The following is a 14,062-nucleotide window of genomic DNA, read 5'->3' on the forward strand; positions in this document are numbered from 1 at the left end:
GTTTTGATGAGGGTCTGTGTTTCAGGCTGATATTGACATCAATTTAATTAACTTGTGTTTTTTAAAAATTAATTTTACACTGTGAAGACGGCAAACGGTTTTCTTTGTTACGTCTTATTTACGCGACAGAGGGCACTTCGGACCCCTGCAACGACAGAAAGTTCGTGATGGATTCGAAATCACGACGACGGTCCCGCTCCAAGTCCAGAAGTCGAAGCCGGGATCGGAAGAACAAGTCCAGAGTGAGCAGGTCTCGGTCCCCGGAGGAGAGGGGAGGCCGCAGTCGGTCTGTGGACAAGAAAAGACCCGCCTTTGGACGGGGACGGTCTGGCAGCAGGGACTCCAGCGATGGCTCTCCTGGCCCGCGTCGGCCTCAGCACAGGGACCGTCCAGGTTCCAGGAGCGGCTCGGAGGGCGACAGGAGACGTGGACCACGGAGACCCGGGAGCAGTGCGAGAGGTCGATCATCAAGGTAACTGTCTTTACTGGCTGATTCGATTCGATTCGATTTTTTAACCAGAAAATATCATCTTTAATATCCTGTTGATGGTACGGTGTCATGTAACAGGCGGAATGGTCTCTGTCTCCATCGCTTCTTTCTGCACTATGTAATTTCAGTGAGAGGCGAAGTTGACAGCGTTACACACTTAAACACACAACATTGTTATAACATAATGAGGATTGTTTATAGTTTATAGCAGGTCCTTCCCTCCTGCTGCTGTCAGACTGCACAACCAGCACTGCTCCCAATAGACCCAGCATGTGCATTATGACATACAAGAAGTCATTTCTCTGTTTTTTGCACTAACAGTACAATTTTACATTCACATATTCATTATTATTCAACAACACACTGCCACACTGCTTGCAATTACAATGTTAACAGTGTAAAACATTATTTATATACAATATATATAATTCTATTTCTGCTTCTTACTCTTTTATTGTATTGTTTATTCTTTTACTATTATTATTGTTTATTACAATACCACTGTCCTTTGCCTGCTGTAATGAAGAAATTTCCCCATATGAAGAACAAATAAATTAATTCTTGATTCTGATTCTGATTGTTAGCACCTTCGTTACCTCTGGCAAATTGTTACAGACCTGGAATTTGGATTCACTACAGTGGTGTTTCACTCAGAGACTGTGGACGGTGCCAAATCACATAAAAAGGCCAATTTCTACATAATGATGCTTTACCATTAATATAATCCCTTGCATGGTCACAAGGTGCTGTAGTTGATCCACAAATGTAGTAAATCGTGTCTCTCTCAGCTCTGACTCAGATGATTCCAGAGGGAGGAGGAGAGGAAAAGAAATGGAGAACCGGGCTGGAAAATCTCGAGAGGGGAGAAGGGGAAGGTCCCAGCACAGCTCTGACTCCCGCGATGGAAGCAGCGACAGAGAAAGGAGGAGGCAGAGAAGTCCTGACAGAGACAGACAGAAGAGGGAGCGGAACAGAGACAGAGAGAGGCGGAAGAGCAACAGCAGGGACAGGGACAGAAAAGGAGACAAAAGCCGAGAGCAGAAGAAGAGGAGCAAGGACAGGGAGGAAGGGAGGAGTGTCAGAGGGAGAGAGAGCCCCGCCAGAGACAGAGGGAGGCGTCGCTCCAGTTCACCGGACTCGTCTGATAGCTCGGGGTCTGGTCGCGAGGTCCGTGTAGCCAAAGAAAAGGAGGACAAGAAGAAACAGAAGGAGATGCTGAAAGCTCTGGAGACGCCTGAGGAGAAGAGAGCCAGAAGACTGGCAAAGAAGGAAGCAAAGGAGAAGAAAAGGAGAGAGAAAATGGGATGGAGTGAGGAGTACATGGGCTACACCAACGCAGACAATCCCTTTGGTGACAACAACTTATTGGGCACATTCAAATGGCAGAAGGTGAGTCGGGGAGCATTATGTAACAAACATTTCCAAAATGTGTTTGTAGTCCCATAACTTGGCTTTTTATATTGTAACTCATCTTAGTCTCATGTTTTTGCATTTTCAGGCATTGGATGTGAAAGGCATCGGCCATCTTGGAGAAAAAGACCTTAAAGAGCGGAACAAATTGATCCAGGAAGAGAACCGCAGAGAGCTGCAGAAGGTATGAACTGTGGGCTGGATTTTATGCCTTAAGTACAATGTTGAGTTGTTTTGAGTTGTGGCCTTTCCGTTCATCACATCAAATTTGTGTATCAAGGTGAAACAGCTGCGCCTGGAGAGGGAGCGAGAGAAGGCCATGAGAGAGACGGAGCTGGAGATGCTGCAGAGGGAGAAGGAGGCCGAGCATTTTAAGACCTGGGCTGAGCAGGAAGACAACTTCCACCTGCATCAGGCCAAACTCAGGTGAGCATCAGCAGGTAGTCAGCCTCCTCTTCTCATGTCAAAGACGAGGATTCATTCGGTTTCTGTAATTCCAGTAAAGCTCCACTCCTGCAGCTGTCTGACAATACTGTGCCGTGTGTCCAGGTCTAAGATCAGAATCCGTGATGGTCGTGCTAAACCCATCGACCTGCTGGCGAAGTACATCAGTGCAGAAGACGACGATCTGGCTGTGGAGATGCACGAGCCTTACACCTTTCTCAACGGGCTGACAGTCACCGACATGGATGACCTGCTGGAGGACATTAAGGTGTGGTTATGTTACACAGGATGTTGTAATGTATTTAGGGATGCATCTTAATATTGTTTTCATTCTTGATTAAGTTAACTTATTATCATAAATGACAAGGAAAAGCAGCAGTCCCCTAAAGTTTAACCAGCAAATATTGACAATTAAGTAATCAGTTTATCGACTGATTGTTCAGCTCAAAATTGAATTAAAAAAACTGCAGCCTTGTTTAACTCGTGTAATATTTCCGTTACTGTGAACTCAAACTAAACATGTAATCTTCAAATTTACAAACTTGATTTTGTGATTAGTCTTCCATCACTTTGTCAGCAAAAGGGCCACCTGCTAAAATGACCTGCAGTCAAATCTTAACCAGATCTTCTAAAACAGATCTATTTTAGAGTTGTATTTCTCTGTCATTACCTTTTTCTGACACAGAGGGGAGCCAAGTCCCAAAATGTTAAGATTGCATACTCTGACAGGTTCAGCTAGCGAATGTGAAATCTGTGAAAAATGTGTTGAAGTAAAATGTGACATATAATCTTATAATCTTGTGCCGATTGACCCCAAACACGACCTGTGATCTATGATTATTAACTGAAGGGGTGTTGTTGTGCTGGTAGGTGTACATGGAGCTGGAGCAAGGGAAGAACGTGGACTTCTGGAGAGACATGACGACCATCACAGAGGACGAGATCAGCAAACTGAGGAAGCTGGAGGCTTCAGGGAAAGGACCAGGTACATAATCCTTCAGTTCAATACTTGGATTCTCTTTGCTTTTGCCTTTGTGAATGACAAATGTGTGTGTAACAGGAAAGCAGCACTCAACCACATTTATTCCCCTTCTGTGTTCTTTTTGATTCACAGGTGATCGTCGTGAGGGCATCAACACAGCTGTGAGTACAGATGTGCAGACAGTGTTCAAAGGGAAGACGTACAGCCAGCTGCAGGCGCTGCATCTGAACATCGAGACGAAGATTCGGGCCGGAGGGTCCAACCTCGATATCGGTTACTGGGAGAGCCTGCTGCAGCAAGTCAGAGTCTACATGGCCAGAGCAAGGTACGTTTGTAGGAACCTGTACTGTGCTTCCATTCGTGTATATCAGTAATTTACATGCCTGATTTATATGCATGTTCCAAAAATCAATCTACAGTTGAACGTAGACAGACAGAAGTGTTTGTGTGTAAAACCACAAATTTCTGTCTCAGGTTGAGAGAGCGACACCAGGATGTGCTGCGTCAGAAGCTGTTCAAACTGAAACAGGAACAGGGGGTGGAAAGTGAACCTTTGTTCCCCATCATCAAAGAGGAGCCGAGGAGTGATGAAGAAGTGTAAGTTACCTAGAAACCACATCCTGAAAATCTTGGCTCAGTCACTCACTGTGCATATTATTAGTGACACCTGAGGTTCAACCTTTAGTTCACAATTTCTATTCTCACTTCTGTGCGGATGTGCATTAGTGACTCCCTTTTTTTTTTGTAACATCAGGGAGAGAGAAGAGCAACCAGGTACGTCGACCACAGAGGAGTCTTCATCAAGACACAACAGCAGAGAAACGGAAGATGACGAAGATGACGCCGAACCTTCAACATCCAGAGCAGGAAACCAAGATGAGGACGGAGCAGAAAAGGGCGACAAGGATGAAGAGGAAAAGGGCGAGGTGGTGGAGGCCGTGCTGACGGAGGAGGACTTGATCCAGCAGAGCCAGGCGGAGTACGACTCCGGTCGCTACAGCCCGTCGCTGCTCACGTCCTCCGAGCTGCCGCTGGACTCGCACACAATCACGCCGGAAGAGGACATCCACAGGCTGCAGTTAGCGCGGCGACAGCTACAAGTCACCGGTACGAGACGAATGAAACAGTCTTTGATGTACAAAGTGTGTTGGATTTACAAGTGTGTGATGTATATTTCTCCCCAAGTCGCTCACTGTCGCTTCTTTACCTTTTTGTATCAGGTGACGCCAACGAGAGTGCAGAAGACGCCTTCATACGTCGTGCCAGAGAGGGCATGGGCACCGATGAGGCCCAGTTCAGTGTTGAGTTTCCCGTCACGGGGAAGATGTACCTGTGGGCGGACAAATACCGTCCCAGAAAACCTCGCTTCTTCAACAGGGTCCACACGGGCTTCGAGTGGAACAAATACAACCAGACGCATTATGACTTCGACAACCCTCCGCCCAAGATCGTGCAGGGCTACAAGTTCAACATCTTCTACCCGGACCTGATCGACAAGCGCTCAACGCCGCAGTACTTCCTCGAGCCCAGTCCCGACAACAAGGACTTTGGGATTTTAAGGTTCCACGCAGGCCCTCCATATGAGGACATTGCCTTTAAGATCGTGAACAGGGAGTGGGAGTACTCGCACAGACACGGCTTCCGCTGTCAGTTCGCTAACGGGATCTTCCAGCTGTGGTTCCACTTCAAGAGGTACCGCTACAGGAGATAGGGGCCATTTAACAAGATGGACCAAGAGCCCAGTCACTGTATATTCTATAGGCTGTACAGTCAATGTGACATGTTCTATTTTTTTTTTAGCTGCTTTCATACCAAAAAGCAGTTTGTTAAATCTCCAAATGACTCTGTACTGTTGGCTGAAAAAGTAAATTGTAATGTCTGAAAATTACACATTAAAGATTTTTTTTCCCACTTTTTAATCTTTTGTAAGCTGCCACTTGTTTTTTCTGATGTGAACTCCAGTGTAAAACATACTTTGAGATACAGAATACAAACATTGACATTGAATACTCATCAGTCAGCAGAGAGGGACAGTAGTTTAAGAATGAGACAGTCATACAAAGATGTGATTCAAATCAGCAGCTAACTTCCACACATGTTCGTTACATTCTCTGCTAGTCCAGTCTTGCAGAAAAGTGGTAAATCCTGTTAGCTATGTGGCTCCGCTGGAACAACACAACAATCAGGTAGACAAGGTTTAATACAACAAAAGGTTAAATGGTTAGAAGTGAAATGGCTCAATTTCAGTTATTGTACATTCCTTGTGAAATCATACCAGTCATAACAAGATATTCTGATCTAAAATGAGGTTTAAGACAATTAGTAGAAACAATTAAAAAGTAAGAATTCACCATGGATGGATTTATACAGCTCATTCTGATAAACAATGTATAACTTCTGTATTTTAAAAGAAATTCATCACCTTTAGTTTATGCACACCTGAGGGGAAGAAAAGCTGAGATGGATGATTTAATATTCCACAGCTCGAATCAGATTTCATGTGTTAAAACTGCAGAACGTGTATTGCATGCTGCAATCATATTATCATTCTCTGAAACTGAAAAAACGTCCATGTGACAACATGTTTGTGCTTTAAGTCTACTCTGTGTGGCTCTACCTGGGTACAGGCACTTGACGCATTAATCAAAGACGTTTGGCTTTGTTTTATCACCTCTGTTTAACAGCTATAAATTCAATGGAGCAGTTTAACGGCTGACAACATACATTTCCCACCATCAGCCGAACATATCATGCATCCCTTAACTAAAATACACTTTTAAATATACAAACAGTTGTACTCAAAGAAAGAAGTGGTGCAGGAGTTCAAGTGTCTGTCATACAGAACAAAGCCCATCAGAATCTTTTGGTGTGTTCAACAGTTCATATTCTCAAAACAAAGTTTGAACCACATTTTGTTGAGATTTCTACTCAAAAATTAAGCTGAGACGATGAATCCAGTAGTGGGATATTCCCTTTCATTGTTCACATTTCAACTGCATTGAATGGGAAACTGGTAATAGTAATGGGATAGTCTTTTTTAAATCTCTGACTCATCATCAATAAACTGCAGAGATGGAAGATTAACTTCTGGGGCATTGTTCTCCTCCTCTGCAGCACTGCCTGCTGCCTCCCCGCCGCTGTGGTTGTTGTTACTGGTGCCATTGTCTCTTCCCACCACCAGGGGCTTTTCCTCTGCCTGTGCAGACCTCTGTGCTTGTTGGTGGGTCACATGAGAGTTCAGACTCTCCTGGTCAAGGGACTGTTCTACCTTCTTGTTTCCACAGTTCCAGGGCAGTGGTAGATGGCCCTTGTAAAAGTTCCAGGTCAAAAGGGCAAGAAGACAAACAACAAGGAGTCCTATTGCAGCCTGCAGTCCAGCCACAGAGGGACCGTCTGTCTGAGCCTGGGGAAGAATCGCTTTCCCATCACCAGAGCCTGCTGGATGTACACTAATCTGGTACTCTACCACAGTAGTCGTGTACTTGCTAGTTTTGGAGTGCTCCACTGACAGGCAGCGGTACTGTCCAGCGTCAGAGTGTGAGGCGTTCAGGATAAGCAGTCCGTCTTGGAGAATCTGAAGGCGTTCCGCAGGGATCAGATGGCTGCCGTCTCGCTCCCAGGTGGTTTCTGCCATGTTGGAAGGCGGAGGACAGTCGAGCTTTAGGTTTCCCATAGGCCAGATGGACCTATTCAGGGGCTTAACAGGATCTGAAGACAAAACAGAGGAGCATCAGATGCATTTTCATTTCAACAGCCTACAATCAACCTCAATTATGGTTCTTTGAAGTATGAAGTACAAATGGTGTGCACTAACTCACCAGCATCCGGGCAGAGAGAGGCATCTCCGTCTTTCACACTTTGGATTAGTTCTCTAAAGCAGTAGATACAATAATTGAAGTTTGGATACAACAAATATCAAAACAACATGTTATGCTCTTCATGTCAGGACAGCTGCCTACCCTTGTGAACTGGAGAGAAGAGTACATTTCCCAGCAACTTTGTCCCAGCCACAGTACGGGTCTCTGGCTAGCACACAGTCCATACAGGATGACGACCTCTCACAGGTAGCTAGTGGTATCTGCGCTGCTCCGGAGTCTGAGCCTGCATAGAGCTGACCCTGTACACAGTGGATCCACCACACACAAACACAGAGCAACAACACTCATGTGGGCCTCACTCTGGTATACTGTGAACACAGATATGCAGGAGTTTTAACTTACCGCGACATTAGAGAATTTTAGAATCTTGATCGGCTCTTTATCCTGGAAGAGTTGAACTTCCTCAATGATGAACATTTCTCCATCGTAGTTTACAGCCTTCAGCAGTGTGCCATCCTCTTTTTGTATGAAAACAGAGAACATGCAACATTTAAACACAGACATTTGTGGCGTAATGCTCACCACTGATGTTGTCTGGTTAGCAAAAGCATCAGTGTGACACAAACAGAATGCAACCCTGACGAAACACACCTGTGCCTACGAACATCACGTTGTACTTCTCTCCATCTGCTCCCTGCACTTGGTTGACTACAATACATGTGAATGTAGCTCCCCTCCGCACCAGTAGAGGCTTCTCTCCTATTGGCTGGATGACTTGGTCCATGAGGGGCCTATCTTTGATAAATTGAAGGGTCCGATCTGGGAGGCCCAGGGTCTGATTTATGCCCTCTTTACGAGCCTTATTGTCTATACACTGGTGGGGGAAGGAAAGAGAAAAGATAGAGACAACAGACTCAGTAGACAAAAGGAATCAGCTTCCTGCTGGGCCACTTGTTAAAAAAAAAAAAGAGTTGCTTTTTGAGTTTTGTCTTTGTTTCTCACACATGCACACACACGTTGACTAGAGGGCACACTCACAGCTCCGGGCCGAGGGACGGGGACATCTCCGCTGTACATCACCCACTTAACAAAAGAGGTTTCTACGGTGACTGGTGTCTTGTACTTTCCCTCCGCAAACACTTTGCTGATGTCGGACACACGATACGCACACACTGCAGACAGGTCTGATGTGTCCCTGAAACACAAACAGAAAATGAGCCAAGAGGCGTGCCAGAGACAACTGAAGAGAACAAGAGCCTCCTGCCTTTAACACAAACACGTTTTTTAATTCAAACGTACGACTGTGGTGTGAAGACAGCGTAGAACAAGCAGTCCTTCCAGTGCTGCTGGGGGTCACACCAGCGGTATGTATCCTGGATAATGTACGGCAGCTGAGACTCAAGCACTGGGCAGTCCATTCTTGCCTTCAGGAAGGATGTCCATTTCTTCTGCAAGGTCCTCTGACCTCCCAGATCCCCCTTTGGGCACAGAAAGACACCATCATGCCACAATGTCAAGTGGAAAAACACAAAGACATACGGGATGCACAATCACGCAAAGGAAAGGGCTGAACGAACCTACAGTAATTGAGGAAGTGCCATTTATATGTCATTGTTATTTGAAAGAAACTCCTTCACCTTGCAGACGCGGGCCACACGGGAGACCACCAGTTTGTTGTAGCAGTCGCACTCCACAGCCGTTTCACTAAAGAACAGGTAAACCTTGTCATCATCTCCTATTGCGCTCATCATGGACTCTGGCATCTGGGCCATGGAAACAAAGTTGGGCTCTGACATAAAAAGAAGACACATCAATTTTGAGTCTGCTGCTGTCAAAGTGAAACATTAATGTGAACATAGCACTGGGCAACAAACAGATTACACACTATCACATCTTACCATGAAGCCAGGAGCTCTTGAACTCAGTACGTATGGAGACAGAACCGCTGCGCATCAGGACAGGTTCAGAGCCCAGGAAGTTCATTGAAGTGGCTGAGTACAGGTTGTTTTCTGGCAAGACACAACAGCAGACACACAGATATAAATGAAAACATCCTGCTACTTAAACTGATCCTCCTCCCTCTCTTATCTGTTCTATAACTGCTCCTTACCGAACATGATGGAGGCGTATCTCTGAAAAGGATCAAATGGACACTTCCCTTTGCCATCCTCTCTTTTGTTCTCAAGAGTCAGCATTCCATCTGCAAAGGACTGCACAGACCAACATCTTTGAGTCATTCTACATACACTGTATCAATTTATTCAGTGTGGAATATGAATGAAGATAAGCAGCTTTTTCTCACCATATAATCACACTCCGGATCAAAAGCGTTGGTTCCACACACATACATCCTGTCGTCCTCTGTCTTGTGCAGGACCCTGATATAGTTCTTACAGTCCATCTAGAAACGTATTTCAAAAGCAATGACTTCATCTGCTCAACATGCAAAACATTTTTAAAAGGAAAAAGCTCAGAAAGGGACCCACCTCAGGATCTTTTCCTTTGTTTCTGCACTCATCTTTTTGCTTTGGGGTCACTTCCCATTTTACCTAAAAAAAAAGTGTCATAAAGTTTAGAGACATTTTAATGTTTTCTGTTGTAGAAATAGATAAATACAACACTCTGTGGCATTTTTCATGCCTTTATTTGACAGCTGAATGCGTAGAGAGAGAGAGAGACAGGGAACATAGGGAATCAAACCGGGGACATAATGTGATATATGGCACTCACTGGAGATGTTCCACATGACTCATATCCTTGACATTTACACAAAAGTTTGAAAGTAAAAAAAGGTTAAGATTGAGCACAGTGGCAAATGTAACTTAATTAGGTATAACTGCTGAAATCATGAATAACTTTCAGTAACGCTGGTTGGTTTTCAGTATGTGTTCAGTGATTTTGTAGTAACAGTGTACATTGTCATAAAACATGTTTGTCTCCCAGGCAGGACTTACTCCACAACAGTTTTCTCAAGGCAAGTGCTGCCTGTAAGGCTCTGCTGAGGGTAGATTGCCTGGCATGTTACACAAGTCTGTTCTCAAAATGTTCTTAGCCCTAGGTCATGAAAGCTCTGATAATAAACTGAAGTAGACTGAGCCCAACCATTAATGGGCGCTGTTCCAAAGTGGGATTGGCCTTAACTGCAGTGTTAACAAAGGTTTTCTTACTGAAGTGCGTTTCTTCGAGATGTCTTTCAGTTCAAGTGCGTACACTGCCTCCCTGGCACCAAGCACAAGCAGGTCCAGATCTTCTCTCAAAAGCATGGTGGAGTAGTTGAATACTCCCTCCTCATGAAACCTCTGAGCGTTGTCACCTGGAGACAGAATATGGCCAATGAACTCAGCAACCACCAGTGATTAAACCCTGTTTCTCAATAAGTCAGGCAAAACTTAAACCACATAAGCCAGCAACTCATGGCGAAACAAGACAGATAGAAACACTCACTACGATAGGGCACGGATCTACGGGGGCGGCAGTCGAGCCGTGAGTCTTCTTCCAGCGTCAAGGCCAGGGGCAGCAGCCAAAAGACAGCGAGGGACAGCACCGGATGCATGGCTCTTTTGTTCAGGCAATTCAAGAGGAATTTAAGCTTTATTGTTTCTGAAACAGTCAGTCATACAGGAACAGAGACAGCAAGTGGCATCTATGACGTGACGAGGTCTGGGCTGACTGAAGGGCACTGGCCCCTTTACTGGCCTCGCTCAGCAGGCTGTCCATGATGAGATGGATGGCTCAGTCCAAAGAAACAAAGCCAAGGAGGGCTGAAAGAGACAAGGTTGTATGGATATCACAATCAATTCACCAGACGTGAGACCTGACAAAATAGTAGCTTCAAATATGTATAGAAAAAAAAAAAAAAACAACAAAAAAAAAAACAACAAAAAAGAAAATGTGGATGTGTGCAGAGAAACATCGAAAACAAAGTGTTAAAAACAAAGAAAGGAGTAGAGGGACGGCCAGAAAAGGCTAGAGTGAGCTAAAGTCAGCGCGGCAGTAATTCTGTCAGTGCCATAGTGATGTTAATGCAGGGCCATGAAAGGCATTCAGCGGGGTGCAGGGATGTCAACTTCAGCTCTCCTGCAGCACCAAACACAAGCACACAATGAGAGATCCGCACCGAGTGCCAAAAACTGGTGCAGATGAGAGAGCCGCTCTTGCAGCAACTCTGTTGCAAAAGAGCAGGAAACACGGTGGTTTGACTCACAATTACCTCTTCTAACACCGCAGTGACTATCAGCCTGGGCTTGATTTTCACCTAAACACCCTGCTGTAACAGTAACAGCTGTTGTTTTTCTGTGATATGGCCCGCAATGTGCACAGTGGGGTGTGTACTGCACTTGCCCAAGAGAGGTGTGCTGTGGGCTCCTGATGGGCTGCAGCATGTCAGAGAATGCAGCTCTGATAACATGTCTCACATATTTGTCCCTGGGGCTCAAACCAGTCTTCACTCAACATTCATCATCTGCACACACACACACACACACACACACACACACACACACACACACACACACACAGTCACAGTGCACCTTGGCTTTCATACTTGTTTGTTGGGAAGGGACAATACACATTAGTTAACACGAGCACAAAGTCTATCATGTAAAAGGTGCCAGATTTAGCCACAAAGGCTAATTTTGAGCTGCAGTCCCTGGCAGCTCGATGGCATAAAAAAAAAAACAAAACACAACACAACACATAAGCACACACACAAGTAAAATAAGAGAACCACTCCCCCGGACCATGACAGCAGCTGTCCCCGGCAGGTAGAAGGTGTATGAAAACACAACACATATGAGGACAACTTATCACAAAGCACATCAGCACTTAAGCACATTAAAACACATTATGTGCAAGTGCGCGGAATCGTTAAAGCTGGTCTGAAATCAGTCGTGCTGATTAATAATGCAGCTTGGAGCAATCTGAGAGCAAGCGTGCTGGGTCGTTTCAGTTAATTCGGACGAGAATGTGTTCAGTTTAGGTCATTTCTACTGCATTTAATTAAGATTTTAACCTCCATATTTCCCCGAATACACGTACTAGCAAAGTGCAGGATGTGAAGAGAGTTAACCGTCAGACGTTAATCACTTACCTGCTCATCGACACGCCCAAACCGGCGGAGACTTCTATTTAAAAATACACACGGAACACCTGTTTTAAGAGCGATTTCTTAAACCACTAATTCTCCATTAATAAACATGTCGTTCGTAAAGCTAACTCATAGTAATATTAACCGCCTGAACGGTGTGGTGAACCACCCCCCCTTCACGCCCCGCTACCGCCCGTCTGCTGACAGAAAACTTTGACTCGCGCTAGCTTAACTTACAACTTCCTTCAAGGCTTGTCCGCGTGAGACGTTACAGGTCCAACGGTTGGAACAAACAAACAAAAAACAAGAATTAACAAAAAGAAAAGTGTCCTCCAGCAGCTCAGAGGCTGTTTTTCTGTCTCTATCCAGGTCCCCTCAAAGTCACAGCGGTCCCCAGCGTTATTGTGGAGAGGCTCCCAGCGGTGAGAGGGGTCTGAATGGCCGGCTGCTGCTCCGCTTGGCCCCGCAGGTCTTCTGTTTTTTTTTTTTTTCAAACTGCCGTGAAGGAGCCGGGAGGAGCTGATCTGTGATCCGATTCAGGTTCCATTGTTCTCATACATGTTTATACGTCTGAGATGAGCTCAACTGATTCAGGATAAGGTGGAGTATAAAAGCAGCTGCGGGGTGATCAGGGGATTTTTTTTTTTTTTTTTTTTAAACTTTTAAGCAACATGTTGAAACAGCAGTGATGGAGTAACGTTACCCAGCGCTTGTGTTTGTGGGTGTAATCCTGCGTTTTATGAATGTTTCAATTGTTCTCATGCAGTCATCGTGTCAGTTATATTCATGTTGCACCTGCACTTGATTATAATTTTTAATTTTTTACCAAATTTTTTTGTGCGTGTTTTTGTTATTTTGTCCACAGTTTCCTGGCATAGTGTGCAGCAAAAATACAATAACAGCAAAAAAACATTACCAACAATTACAACTATAATATCAGCAAAAAGTAGGCGTAATTCAAATTAAATTGTATTAAATTAAACAGATGTTCACCTTTCTTGGGTCCCTCCAGTTTACATTACTGACACATTTAGTGTTTTTTTTTGTTTACTTTTAAAGGTGCAATATGCAATGTGAAAGAATTTTAGTTTAAAACATTAAGAAAATTAATTAAAATGGTTGAAAACATTTGATTCATCTACTATCTCTCAAGATGCTGCTGAGAGGAGTGGCAGGGTGGCAGGAGTACCGCTTTATCACTGTGTGTGTGTGTTTCTTATAGGACTTAAATTCTCTCTGTAGTTACAGTGACATGCAGTTAGTTTACTCTGGTGATATGCTGCCCTCTATTTGTACACATTGCACATTGGATCTATGTTAGAGCCTGACTGGTATACTGGTGATATTATTGGCTAATCAGATACATCAGTATCGGTGTATTTGTTGTCCAATTTGTGCTAGTATGACTTTTGAATTATTTTGACAGAACAAAATGCAGAAAAGATGCTAAGAGTAATTTATGATTATTAAATTCCTAGTAAAGTTTATTGTTTCAGTGCACTGATGTGATTTTGGACGATAAAGTTACCTGTTAAACTGTAAAATATCCTGCCTCAGTCAAGATGATATCTTTGTCAGAGAGGACAGAAGGCACAATAATTAAAAAAGTTAAAGGAGAGAAAGAACACACTTCATTCATTGGTACGTACATCCCAAAATTGGATAGTTTTCATTAATTAGTCGAGGGAAGTCAATCATACTTTGAAAAAAACACTTTTAATGGTTGCAGAATTCAATTAAAATAATGAAATTATCTATTTATCTTTATTTAACTTGAAGAAACAACAGTTTTCTAATTAAAGTATTTACTGAGGTGTGTGAGATCATTGACG

General features: G+C 44.1%; 2 protein-coding genes across 3 annotated transcripts; one reads left to right on the forward strand and one right to left on the reverse strand.

Annotated features, from left to right (window-relative positions):
* Positions 1–167: 167 nt before the first annotated feature.
* On the forward strand, positions 168–5,245 carry cactin. Its single transcript, XM_037085136.1, has 10 exons — positions 168–472; positions 1,279–1,879; positions 1,989–2,084; positions 2,181–2,326; positions 2,450–2,612; positions 3,215–3,329; positions 3,459–3,651; positions 3,801–3,923; positions 4,081–4,433; positions 4,547–5,245. Exons 1-10 carry the CDS (start codon positions 168–170, stop codon positions 5,035–5,037), a joined length of 2,586 nt encoding a protein of 861 aa, XP_036941031.1. The 3' UTR covers positions 5,038–5,245.
* Positions 5,246–5,343: 98 nt separating this feature from the next.
* Positions 5,344–12,777, reverse strand: sema4e (semaphorin 4e). Of its 2 annotated transcripts, none has more exons than XM_037085137.1 (15): positions 12,468–12,777; positions 10,589–10,905; positions 10,312–10,457; positions 9,631–9,693; positions 9,447–9,545; positions 9,255–9,354; positions 9,043–9,153; positions 8,782–8,933; positions 8,444–8,622; positions 8,183–8,339; positions 7,796–8,018; positions 7,547–7,662; positions 7,286–7,443; positions 7,145–7,197; positions 5,344–7,034 (listed from the first exon to the last, which is right to left on the reverse strand). In XM_037085137.1, the coding sequence occupies exons 2-15, from the start codon at positions 10,695–10,697 to the stop codon at positions 6,364–6,366; spliced, it is 2,337 nt and encodes a 778-aa protein (XP_036941032.1). In that variant the 5' UTR covers positions 10,698–10,905; positions 12,468–12,777; the 3' UTR covers positions 5,344–6,363. The 2 variants fall into 2 exon arrangements, with proteins under 2 accessions (XP_036941032.1, XP_036941033.1); XM_037085138.1 differs by lacking the exon at positions 12,468–12,777 and adding an exon at positions 12,234–12,442.
* Positions 12,778–14,062: the final 1,285 nt, after the last annotated feature.

This window comes from Acanthopagrus latus, chromosome 21 (genome assembly GCF_904848185.1).
Source record: "Acanthopagrus latus isolate v.2019 chromosome 21, fAcaLat1.1, whole genome shotgun sequence".
Classification (NCBI taxonomy): domain Eukaryota; kingdom Metazoa; phylum Chordata; class Actinopteri; order Spariformes; family Sparidae; genus Acanthopagrus; species Acanthopagrus latus.

Coding starts and splice junctions, on each gene's coding strand:
- cactin (XM_037085136.1), top strand. CDS start 168: ATGGATTCGAAATCACGACGACGGTCCCGCTCCAAGTCCAGAAGTCGA. Junction 2,327..2,449: donor CTGCATCAGGCCAAACTCAG/GTGAGCATCAGC, acceptor CCGTGTGTCCAG/GTCTAAGATCAGAATCCGTG. Junction 2,613..3,214: donor ACCTGCTGGAGGACATTAAG/GTGTGGTTATGT, acceptor TTGTGCTGGTAG/GTGTACATGGAGCTGGAGCA.
- sema4e (XM_037085137.1), bottom strand. CDS start 10,697: ATGCATCCGGTGCTGTCCCTCGCTGTCTTTTGGCTGCTGCCCCTGGCC. Junction 8,623..8,781: donor GTGTGGCCCGCGTCTGCAAG/GTGAAGGAGTTT, acceptor CTGTGCCCAAAG/GGGGATCTGGGAGGTCAGAG. Junction 7,198..7,285: donor CTTCTCTCCAGTTCACAAGG/GTAGGCAGCTGT, acceptor CTACTGCTTTAG/AGAACTAATCCAAAGTGTGA.